Below are 13,274 nucleotides of genomic sequence, written 5' to 3'. Positions count from 1 at the left end.
TTCCCCCCATTAAAACAAGGAACTTGGAGAGACTTCTGATGGACTAATTTTGTATTAATTTCTTCATGACTAACTCCCCCTCTCTTTCATTGACAGGAGACAGAGGCTAAGGGTGACAGTGGAAACTGGAAAGTAGGTTATTTATTGTTAACTCCAATGATGAAGCAGATTGGGTCAGGGACAGATTGTAAGAAGGGTATCATTTATTTTATGTCTGGAAACTAAAGAGACTTAGCAACACTATACATTTATCATCATTTTACTTGCATTGTACATGTATTTCTCATTCCACACACCTGCATATTGTTTTTACTCTATTTACATTGGTCCTGCAGAAGTTAACGTGTGCTTGCTAGACATCACAAACAGAATACAGAGCAAACATTTTAACGCTCTAAACTTCAATATTTTATTCCTATGTACTTTGAACAGATTACATTTAATTTTCAACAAGTCATTCCTGTGCCAAAAACCAAAGCTTCCAGTTTCGGCCTCACTATAAAAGTTTTAAGAGACTGTTTCAAATAATTTGTTACGTTTTCCCTCCTCCAGCCTACCATTCCTGAACTCCTATCATTAAACACCCAAGTTTATACTAGCAAGTTCTTTGCTAGTATAACCAAAGTACAGATGTACAGACAGATCATAAAAAGGTAATTCACAGAAACTTAACTGAAGTAGAACAAATACGTGAAGAGCCATTTCATGGAATCAAACTGGAAAAGAAAGATCAGTGTTTCTTTGGAAGGCTGATGGAATAAGAACCAAGTGTAAGCAAAGGTTACTTTTGCTATTTTAAATAAATACTGTAAAAAAATACTTACAGTTCATCTCGTTGCCTCTGTGACAGCACCATGGTGGCTGTGATGGCAGGCTAACGTGATTCAGCTGTGGCTGCCTCCTCAAGATTAAAAAAACCTTTGTGAATCCTGGATCCAAAATTCAGTCTGCCACAGAGCAGCTTCAACCAAAAGGAAAAATGTTTCTCCACACGTGAAATCCAACAGGAAATCTGGAGGCATTCAACAGGGAAGGTTCATTCCATCTAGAAGGGGAAAAAATACATTTTGCTTTTGAAAAGGTTTATGAAGCCATTTGACGCCATTTTGGAGTCACATGAACATCTACATACCCAGGCTGGAATACTGAAAATGGATAAGTGTGTGTGCAAACTACTGCATTCTTCCCACATTAATTTTTCTGACTTGCACTCTTGCAAATTTTCTCCACCTCTCAGAAGAGAGGTCTGGATAGGCTATAGCAGTCTCCTTCAATCTTTAGTTGCTTTCCTCACAGCAGTCTCCATAACTAATGATGTACATCTCCACACCACATTGTGAAGTGAAGATTTCCCAATTATTTTAGTCCATTTCAGTTTGCAACACCCGGCACAGAGGACTAATGATCTGAACCATTTTGGTACTGCCTGTTTCTCCCAAATTCAAGGATGGACTTTAAGGCAAAGTGCCTCTGAATTAAAGCTACAAAGCTATTGACTGCACTCAATAAGCATTTAGGCCAAAGCCTACAACATGAAAAAGCACTACTAAATATGAGATTTTAAGCCTGTCATGGCACTTATACACCATCCAAAAAAAGTTCACTAGAATTTCCACTGTAACGTGGACTAATCATCTGCTAAACATACCTTTAAAAAGGTAAATATTAGTACTAAGTCTTCACCCAGCCATTAAGTTTTAAAATAGATTTTTAAAATCTGACCAGGTAGTATAATTCTTGGTGTTCTGGGTTACCATAATTAAAGATTGTTGCTTTAACTGTACTAAGGTGCATCTTGCAAACAGTATGCAGTCACTTATGACAGTATTTTCAAATTCATTCTCAACATTATCTTCAAAATCTAAATCTTTACAGTGGTAGGATGAGTCATGGCATAAGTTTTGCTTTTTACCACTTAAACTTATCCTATGCAGTACTGGAATTTTAATATCCTTAGTGTGCAGAATACTTTTACTGGATGGTTATGATCAGATTTGGACCAGGAGTTGTCATTTGAATCACTTTAACACAGCTTCCCCTGCAGTTCCAGTGATCTTCCATGCTCCAGGTTCTGTTGTGCAAAACAGCAATATCATTATGAGCAAGCCAGGATCCTGCATCACTGCCTATTTTTCCCATGCACTTGACAAGTGTCTCTCTCTGTATCACACCATTTACTCAGTCCTCTGAAGAGCAAAGCAGACTGACCAAACAAGGGAATGATTTTTAGGAATAGAGTAAAATGTGAAAATAAAAATGTTACAGTACTTCTGTGCTCACTTGACCTTGCATTTGGAGTATATATATTTAATAAAAACAGTTTAATCCAGAATTTTGTTAAGAAGCCTGTTCAAAGCAGACAGTGTTCTTTTTTAAAAAAAGAAAAGGCGTACTTGTGGCACCTTAGAGACTAACCAATTTATTTGAGCATAAGCTTCTGTGAGCTACAGCTGCTTATGCTCAAATAAATTGGTTAGTCTGTAAGGTGCCACAAGTACTCCTTTTCTTTTTGCGAATACCGACTAACACGGCTGTTACTCTGAACAGTGTTCTTTTATACACTAAACTCAACGCTTTCGTACACATACTTTAGTCCACATCCTCAAAAGCTAGATTTAGGAATAGTGCTTAAAAAAAATGTTCAGCTGTTATCACATGCTTAACACCATTTGGCTATCCATTGTGGACACAGGGAAGATGTGCTTTGAAGTCTAGGCTATAAGTTATTTGTATTATGGTGGAGCCTAGGTGCTCTGCTCTCGGCTCCTCTGTGGTAGGCATTGTACACACAGTATTACACTGTCCCTGTCCCCAAAAGCTTACAATCTCAACAAACAAGACTGACAATTTAATTTGCTTGACCCCATCCACAGTGCCAGTCAAACATGTTTTTCATGAACTAACTGAAACAGTGCTGTAGGAGCTGACAGTATGGACTCCATGCCACCAGCAAGAGGCAGCAAAGATGACTGCCTCTTCACTTAGTTCTGTGCCTATGCCTTGCTTCATGGTATGGGTTGTTACAAAAGAAGAGGGAGAAAAATCATAGAATCGTAGAATCATAGAATATCAGGGTTGGAAGGGACCTCAGGAGGTCACTTAGTCCAACCCCCTGCTCAAAGCAGGACCAATCCCCAAGTTTTGCCCCAGATCCCTAAAATGGCCGCCTCAAGGATTGAACTCACAACCCTGGGTTTAGCTGGCCAATGCTCAAACCACTGAGCTATCCCAAAAATTGTTGTTCTTAACCTCTGAGGACAGGACAAGAAGCAATGGGCTTACATTGCAGCAAGGGCGGTTTAGGTTAGATATTAGGAAAAAGTTCCTAACTGTCAGAGTGGTTAAGCACTGGACTAAATTGCCTAGGCAGGCTGTGGAATCTCCATCATTGGGGATTTTTAAGAGCAGGTTGGACAAACACCTGTCAGGGATGGTCTAGATCAGGGGTAGGCAACCTATGGCAAGCGAGCCAAAGGTGGTACGCAAGCTGATTTTCAGTTGCACTCACACTGCCCAGGTCCTGGCCACCGGTCCAGGGGGCTCTGCATTTTAATTTAATTTTAAATGAAGCTTCTTAAACATTTTTAAAACCTCATTTACTTTACATACAATAGGTTAGTTATATATTATAGACTTATTGAAAGAGACCTTCTAAAAACGTTAAAATGTATTCGTGGCACACGAAACCTTAAATTAGAGTGAATAAATGAAGACTCTGCACACCACCTCTGAAAGGTTGCCGACCTCTGGTCTAGATAATACTTAGTCCTGCCTTGAGTGCAGGGGACTGGACTAGATGACCTCTTGAGGTCCCTTCCAGTTCTATGAAGGGACAATGTAGCCCTTGAAGGCTGACCTTTCACAGTACAGGGAAGAAGTGGTATTCAAGGTTTTTGGGTTTGTGGTTTTTTTTTTTGGGGGGGTGGGGGGGGAGAGAGAGAGAATAAGTAATACAAAACCATTGTCCCTTGAATTGACTAGAAAAGGTGCCCTCTAGTGGGAAATGCTGCCAGACCTTTGGGCATTCCAAACCACCACTTAAGCCTTGCAATGGCTCTTTGGGTTTAAGAGTAAAGGTCTAGACACTTATCTAGTTTATAGCACTCTAGCTGAAAACTGAAAAACAAAAGTATTCTAAATACAAATACAATCATTGTCACAATGAAAGAATCCACTTGTTTCTGAAATACACTATTCATGCTCTAATGTGTAGTACTAAAGGCAGACAGAACTATTACTGACAAGCTGATGATATACCCATTCAACCGGCTACAGAAATCAGGCTCCACATGCAACTCTAACAGCTGGCTGCGAAGAAGCTCAACCACCTAAACTTCAAATAATGGGATACCAACAGTGCATTAAACTTTAGATGCTAGATCATATATTAAGAAAATATAAGCTTTAACACTCATTCAACCTAGCAAAAAGATTAAAACTACCTGATGCAGACTTATTTAAATTCAGCATTCCAGATACATGCAGAGTCTATACTACAAAAGGTTTTCTCCATCTACACCTACAATTTAAGTGTAAACCCTAGATTCTGGATTAATATAAATAAAATGCAATAAGTAGTCCCTATATTCATACCAGGTATTTCAGTATATTGCACAAATACTACTAACTCCTTGAACAATAAAGTCATGACCCAGTATTTTGTCAGACATAATTTTACATCTAGGAACTACAGCCCTGTTTTTCTGTCACACTAGTTGATGCGATTCACTGTTTAGGGAGGAACCAGTTAGCAGGCCATCATTCTCAATTTTTCAGAAGGGAACTGCACAGCAAAGAAGAAGGGTGTCCCTCAAAGTCAGCATTTGATTTGCTTATAAAACTCAGTAATAGCAAGTCAAAAAAAAGATGTAAATGGAAAGCAAACAAATTGGAGCTAGTCTCATTAAATACCAAAACTAAAGAATTAGGTTACTTTAAACAAAAAACTAGTGAAATATGCTCTATATATATATATATATATATATATATATACACACACACACACACACACTTTATTGAAACAGTAATGATTATGAAATTTACTGTTTTAGGAAGCTTCTTTTGATGTAGTTCTACCATACACATTTAATGTAATATCAAAGGTGTGATTTTTGTAGCTCTGATAACACTGCCTCTCCTCCTTTCCTCCTGCACACACCTCCCACCAGTGTGTGGTGGTAAAAGCTATGGAACATCATGCGGCGATGATGTAATCATTCTGCCCATGTCACGGACTCCAAATGCCCTATGCAACTCTAGACCAACTAACTGACTATTAAGATAGGTCCTCTCTGTGCTAAAAGAGACAGTGTCTAGTTTACCTGGGCAACAGCATGGATATGAATCCAGTTGCAAAACCTTGTATTTCCACAAAGGCTGAGCCATATTACATTAAAATGTGGTTGAACTGAAATATATAGACAGGGCTTTAGATCAGTAGGCTGTCTGGCCAAAACGGTCCTGTGGGGTGCATACAGATCCTGAAAAATTCATAAAGAGATTCTGTTGTTTCTGTTGTTGCCGACCTCTGGTCTAGATAATACTTAGTCCTGCCTTGAGTGCAGGGGACTGGACTAGATGACCTCTTGAGGTCCCTTCCAGTTCTATGAAGGGACAATGTAGCCCTTGAAGACTGACCTTTCACAGTACAGGGAAGAAGTGGTATTCAAGGTTTTTGGGTTTGTGGTTTTTTTTGTGGGGGGGGGGGGGGAGAGAAGAATAAGTAATACAAAACCATTGTCCCTTGAATTGACTAGAAAAGGTGCCCTCTAGTGGGAAATGCTGCCAGACCTTTGGGCATTCCAAACCCAAAGTTTGGAAGTTACTTCACATATAAGGAACAAGCATTACTCACATATCTAAGAACGCTAATCCCTTGATATCAGCTTTGAAACCTACCAGTACTTCCACTGAATATATTCATTTACATATAGATCTTGAACCATCATACTAAATTTTCATGTAGTTTGGAAAGAACAAGTAATGTTTCATCTCTGAAAATTTAGTAAAAAACTGAATGAAGAGTCAAGTGAAACAGCCTTCATATTATCAAAAACACAAAAACAAAAACCACTAACTAGAACCAGGAGCTTGATTTTCTGAAATGTTGATTCCTTCTCTCTCAAGAGAGAATGTGAGCTATAGGTGCTCTACAACTGTGAGCGCTAAGGGGGAAGAACCACCACAATAAGGCCCGAAGTTATATTTCTTCTAATGGTCCCATTAATGACTTGTGCATCATAGATAGCAGTATAGTTTTCCACACAGTGACCCATCACTTGCCTTGAAGGAACCATCTACAGGAGAAGCATAGTCTGATCTCCATACCTAGTGTACAAAGCTGGCAAGGGAGATTAGGACGGTGGTTTTTGTAACATGACAACAGTCCACTAAGAACCAGATCTGATTAGATGACAACTGTTTTCAGTCACTACAAACAAGCTAGATCTGAACTGTGACCTAGAAGTGGAAAGCTGTTATTAACTGACCAGAACTATCAGTTTCTGTCAACACCACTGCTTTAACTGTTTGTATGCATGTCTTGGTGAAGGTTTATAGTAAATTATATTAGTTCTCCTTGATTTGTCTTCTGATTCAGACAATCCCAGTCCTTTCAGCAGATGGCTAGTTTTGTTCTGTCTGAGATTAAGTCTTATTTAGATGGGTTGAACAGAGTTAAAAGACTCAAATATCTTCATACTGCAGTTAAATAGAATTCAGCCGAGTGGCATTTATACCAAGTTGTTTAATTTTAAGTAAGATGTGCAAAAACTTGTCTTAGTTGTGAAAGTCAATTTCAAAGACATTACACTACACAAGAAATATGGTAATGTTCCAGCCACAAGTTACAGTCAATGTCAGCATTAAGGAGTCAAACTGGAGACAGCTCAGCCCTACAGCACGCTTAACAGTGAGGTGCTGCTGATATAATGCAGTAGGCCAGAGTAAGGTCATATGTTGCTTCCACCAAAACGAGTTTCACAGCTGGCCAGGGGTAAAAGTGTGTTTAATGACATAATTCACTCCAACAGGTTTTACACACACATTCATTTTATGAATAATTCCTACTTAATCTGTTAAGACATCTTGCAGGATTTAAGAATCCAGAACTCTGTTTTAATAACTCAGTCTAGGCAAATGGAAGTATCAATAAGCCAAAACTCCTCTTCTCGCTGGGACCAGGATACTGTCAGAGCTCAGTAATCATACTTCAAGACATTGGGACTTCTAAGCCCATTTTTAATCTATGCCAAATAGCATCATGGTGCCAATGCTTTTCCAACAGTGTCAGATTTTCCAGTAATCCTATCACCCAACCCAGACACCTAAAATCCCCTAGTGCATTAGAAAGAAACAATGTTCCGTCAGCAAGGATAGTGCAAACTGGTTTTTTCACTACGGTACCGCCTGCAAGCGCCACTGAGTCCTCACATCTTTGGTATAGGCCTTTGCTAGTAGATTCTGGGGTTCTTTATGTAAAGAAACTGGAGCCAATGCCAGATTACATATGCAAATACAAGATATACACAGACAGTGAAACCACATATGCAAGAGGTAAAGCTGAATTTACTGAGTAGTAAGATAAGCTCCTGGTAAAAGAGTGGTTTTGACTTCCTCTTATTTCTGTTTTAGGCATTATTACAGAAAGTGTGGATATTAAGTGCTCTGGTGTGCAAACAGTGCCATTTCTCGCAAATGAAGGAAGGCTTTATCAAATTTGACATTCAAACAGCTGAGGAAACTCCAGCAAGGCTAACACATTAAGAACATAAGAACTGCCATACTGGATCAGACCAAAGGTCCATCGAGGCCATTATCCTGTCTTCTGACAATGGCCAATGCTGGGTTCCCCAGAGGGAATGAACAGAACAGGTAATCAAGTGATCCATGCCCTGTCACCCATTCCCAGCTTCTGGCAAACAGAGGCTAGGGACACTGTCCCTGTCCATCCTGGCTAATAGCCAATTCTTCCCACTTCACTAAAGGGCTGCAAGCACCTTATGAAAACTGAAATATGTTCCTCTTCCCTCGTTACTAAGATCATGCTCATGAACAGAATCTTATAAAATTCACCTGTTTATTCCTTATCCTGTTAAGGTCAACAGCTTACTCAGATAACATCTTGCTGTCACTGAGTCACCCACTGATGCTCTGGAGCTACTCTATATGAAGCCAGTCCGGACTCTGGGGGAGCCTCCTCTCTGTGAGCAGACTCCAGGGCACGACGCTTACACAGCTTTGATCTTCCTGAGTCTGACCTCTGAGCATTCCCTTCCACACTGCGCACTTCCCACAGCGAGTCCACACAGGCGGGGCTCCTGGGGAAGCCAGTGGGTCCTGCACCCCAATTCTGCAGTCAGACATGACTCTCAGCCAGCCAGTAAAACAAAAGGTTTATTAGATGACAGGAACACAGTCCAAAACAGAGCTTGTAGGTACAGAAACCGGACCCCTAAGTCAGGTCCATCTTGGGGCCAGGGAGGCTAGTTCCCCGGTGTCTGGGCCTCACTCTCTTTCCTCAGCCAGCTCCAAACAAACTCTCCAGCTCTCTCTCTCACCTTTGTCTCTTTCCCAGGCCAGGAGGCCACCTGATCTCTTTGTTCTCCAACACTTTCAGTTGGCACCTTTGCAGAGGAGGGGCCCAGGCCATCAGTTGCCAGGAGACAGGGTGTCGTCCATTCTCTGTGCAGACACCATCACACTGGCCCTCTAGGGCTCTGCAATTATCACACACCCTTATCCCTCCACTTAAGAACTGCACAGGGGAAACTGAAGCACCCACACAGTATTCAGAGAAAACATTAAGAGCATTTCCACTTCCTCACACTTGCAAACAGAAGTAAACTGCAATAGACTAAGGAGAAGATCCTTTTTCATGCAAATGTACGTTTTTCTTCATTTACTATAAAGAACAATATAAACAAGCAGGATATTAAAACTGAGACAGTCCTAGCCACTCATGGAGCTGTCTATGCTATAGAATATTTTAGTTTCAAACCAAATTAAAGAAATGGTTGACTTCATACTGATGATGTCCACATGCAAGTCATTTACTCCTATCCATGTGGAACCCAACTCATGAACAGAGCTACATTATGAGGCTGCACATGCTTCCAACATTTCTTCACTGCTTAGATAAGACCAATTAACTATTTGTGTAATTATGCTAACAAGTTCTACCTCCCAGGTCTTGTGCATCTCAGTACAGCACAGATGTGAAACAAATTCACAGTCCTTTCCTTTACTTCTGGTACAAGCAGCTGAAGCAATGGAATAGCTGCCCAGAATTTTCCTGAATATACATATATGAATGGCTGTAAGTGTGTGAGCAGGTCAACATGGTCATGCACGGCTGGCATGGCTTAAAACAGATGCTTTTCCTCTGGAAATAGCATATCACAAACCAGTCAAAACTAATGATTTATTTATTGTAATAGTATTTCACCAAGAGGTCAACTGTGTAGCTAATTAAGGCCTTGTCTACATGCCACTTTAGAGCACTGCAACTGTCTCGCTTGGAGGTGTGAAAAAACACCTACCCAAGTGCTGCAAGTTTCAGCTACTCCCCTCGTGGGGGTGGGTTTTTTACAGCATCGGGAGAGCTCTCCCAGCGCTGGTGCCGTGACTACACAGCCACGTTAAAGCACTGCAGCACTTTAACGTTGCTAGTGAAGACATACCCTGAGGTACTCACTTTTCACTAGTCAGTCTGAGCACTACCATTGGTTCAGCAGGATACTTACTTGCTGGAAAATTCTATGGTATTTTGGAGATAGGAAGAAATTAGTTTTGCAAAATACCCTCAACTCAGTTTATAATAAAGCTATATGCCTGTACACACCAGCATGAGGTGGATTGTACTCCCTTTACAAATGTTTAAGCTGAGACCAGGACTAACCGACAAGTTAAAGCTCACACAGCAAGTCAACTGTAGGCCTAGAACCCAGTATTTTCAATTCATGGACTAATTTAAGACTATACTGCCTCCCCGTAAGGATTTTTTTTTTAATTCAGCTAACAAGTAAATTCCTGGTCAGACAGTTTATTATAAGCAGTCTTATTTTCCTACAGGTTAAAAAGACAGACATGTCTTTTTCCATTGCATCTCCCAGAGCACAAACAGCTATCCTTTCAACAGCTTGGCTCTTGCTTTTGCCCAAAAGTTTAAAATTAAGATTACAAGCAAATAAGTTATCATGCCAATAGCACTACTGTATCCATCGAAGTTAGGTGGCCTTTTGTTGACTAAAAAAATAGTTAAATTATTTTCCTCTTCGTCTAGCTAACAAAAGGTTAAGCAAGGTCATCATTTAAAATGACATACTTTGGAGTCGTAACATTTTTTGGGTAGCCATCTGCTAGTGTCTTGCCTATGAACAGACCGTTCCATATCAGTAAAGCTAATCAGACAAGTTCACAGGCAGACAAACTTTTACACTTGTCATCTTACAATACAAAGATGTAAGCAAAACAAAAATTTTAGGTTAGAAAACACACAAGGAAGAGTATTAATGTACCATGTGGTGTGGAGTTTCTCTTTTTCGCTAAAGTCAGTAATACAGACAGCTCAGAATAGTTCACAATACTGACCCTATAAATCCCTTGAGGTTTTTAGGAGAAATCTATAACAGATCCAATTCAGTGTTACTAGAAAAATATGTAGCTAAATTAGTTTGGACGCTGGTATGATGAAGTATACCTGTTATTTTCCTCACTTTGTCACGACTGAAGCCACGTATAGAAGTGACCATGTTCAGATATTACAAGTTAAATTCCTGTGAACCTGTTCCACAAGAGAGAAAGTCTGGCTTTGAAATAAATATAATTAACTTACAAAGGTAGGAACTACTGGAACTTATTTCTTTCTATCTAGTGATACTCATGTTTTAAGAGTTTTACATTTCAATTGTAAAAATTGAAAATACAGGCTAAATATTACTCATTCCTTAAATTTTTCTGGGTAAGAAGTTGTTGGATTGTTAAATCAGGGTTTAGTGTACCAACTACTGATCCAAGACTCAAATTTAAAGAAAACACATTTTTCCTGTAAACCTCCCCCCCACACCCCAGCTCAGAGCACTAACAGTTTACAAAAAACTTTCTACTACTCTGGTGTGGAATACTGTAGAACACACGTACCAAAGGCAGCAGAAAGTGCTGTCACATACAGTCCATCTGGCCACGTGATACTTGCTTTAAGAGCCAAAGGTATTTTCCATCTCCTTGACCAAATAGGACTGGTCTCATCCCAGTGTAACTTAAAAAACCCCATGTTTTAATAGATGTTCCTGGAGATGATTCTAGAATGATGGGGGTTTTGGTTATGTTTAGGTTCTTTATTGGTTTTGTGGGGGAAGGTGGGGCGTGTGTTTTTTTTAAAATGAAGGAATACGATTTTTGGTGTTAGCTGGAAAATCCTATGAACAAATTTTCCTACAGAGGTAAGAGTTATAATACTGTACCTGCTGATCAATTTAAGAGTTAATGGATCAAACAAGCCTCCTAAAAAAGACCAACTGAAAGACACTTTAGCCTACTGCAGGAGATATTCCTTCCCTCGCCCCAAAATGAGACATTGTTTGTTTCTCCTATTGTCTGTCCTTTATCACAGTATCACTTTCTCAGCTTAAGATGGCAATTCTGTGAAGTAAATAGATGTACTTATTACTTCAAAAACAGATTTTAATTTCCAGATATCAAATGGTTAACAATAAATCATACGATTCCCACAGACTGACAGGGCACAGATGCAATAGCGTGAAGCTTCTCTACTTCCTACTCCATAAAACTGAATGGAAACCAAAGAATAAAATGTGACAGACTTGCTCTTAACTGCTTCCCTGCCAAGCATGCCTTGCTCTGAAGATATGAGCAATGTTCAGTCTTCTGAAGGAAGAGATCTCCAGTAAGCAGCACAAAAACTTCTCCAAATGCTCCTACAGCAGCTCAACTAGAAGGCCCATCAAGAGAATGAGACTGAGGCCATGTCTACACTATCGGGACTGTAGTTATGATGCCCTAGCAATGCCAGCATAATCCCATAGTACAGAAGCAACCCAAAGCAACGGAAGGGGTATTTCAGTCTCTGTAGGAACCACCGCCCCAAGCTATGGCAGCTAGGCTGAAGGATGCATTCTTCCATCAACCTACACCAGGAGTTAGGTTGCCATATATGTTAAGCATAGGCTAGACCTGAGTGAGAACCAGCAGGCGGCACAAAATTTAAATATCCTGCTTTTTGCCCTCAGAAGGATCTCTTCAACATGAGATTCTTCTGACATATCTACTCTTCATAGTACCAGAGGGTGCATCTTACATTAAAAAATTTAAAGACTGTTGTCCAACTATTTCTGCAAGAAGATAAATAACAAACAATACAACATTGTCAGCCCTCTACAAATACAGGATTGAAGAGTGGTATACATGCTGAAGTACAACCTTTCAAAAGCAGTGTCAAGAAACAGACAAGTGAGGTTCTCATTACAGCAGACTCAGGGTGCATTTAGACAGGTTAAATATGGAGGATAGTCAACCAGGCAGTGGAAAGGTGAAGACCTGCTGGATCTTTTCCTGTAGGGAAAAGGATGAAGCAGAATGGCCCTGGAGACTCTTGTTCTTTTTCTAGGAGATGATGGGAAGGAAGAGAGTTATTTTCCAATAGGAAGTAAGCAAGCAGAGAAAGAATAGTACATGCATCCTTTAAGAGAAGTGGAGGGAGGAGCGAAGTTGAAGCCCTTGTTCTTCCAACAGAGAAAAACAGCAGCAGAATAGCATATGTTGAGAAGGAGTTATTGGGTGGCAGAGGGCCTCCTGTGTATCTTGCAGCCCTGCAACAGGAAGGTAGCAGGGCAGGTCCTGTTTTTATATTAGAGAGAAGAGCCAAGAATTCATTTAATAGGAAGAAAAGAAGAACAGAGGCCTCACTAATTAATGGGGCACTATAAGTACCCAAAATTTGTACATTTGGGTCAGGAACCCATAATTTACTGAAGACAGAGAGCCCAACTTAAATTAACTGAGTATGCCCAGCATCTTCCACTCTAGCTTAAGCCCCTAAGTATGCTACAACTTAAAGTTGTAATTAGCTCCTAGCACAATTGGATCCAAGTATAGGTTATGTACACATACCACACAGTTAGACGCTGTTACTACCTGTGATAGTTAACAGCATTTCATTCCTGCTAGCCAGTGGCTGCCTTCCTATAACCAGTTCAACACTTTCCTACAGCATGGACAGGATCCTCTAACCAAGTATGTGTAACCAATTTAACTGG

The 13,274-nt window shown here is 40.1% G+C and overlaps 1 protein-coding gene across 2 annotated transcripts in view; it reads right to left on the bottom strand.

The window, feature by feature from the left end:
- PAFAH1B1 (platelet activating factor acetylhydrolase 1b regulatory subunit 1) overlaps positions 1 to 13,274 on the bottom strand; it is a 64,364-nt gene that overhangs the window by 36,690 nt on the left and 14,400 nt on the right. For both annotated transcript variants that reach the window (XM_073316046.1, XM_073316045.1), the window contains one exon: positions 825 to 1,045. In XM_073316046.1, the coding sequence (XP_073172147.1) occupies positions 825 to 856 (32 nt within the window). In that variant the 5' untranslated portion in view covers positions 857 to 1,045. The remainder of the gene's footprint in view (positions 1 to 824; positions 1,046 to 13,274) is intronic.

Source organism: Lepidochelys kempii, chromosome 17 (assembly GCF_965140265.1).
Source record: "Lepidochelys kempii isolate rLepKem1 chromosome 17, rLepKem1.hap2, whole genome shotgun sequence".
Taxonomy (NCBI): Eukaryota; Metazoa; Chordata; order Testudines; family Cheloniidae; genus Lepidochelys; species Lepidochelys kempii.
This window is presented reverse-complemented; position numbering and strand designations above follow the sequence as displayed.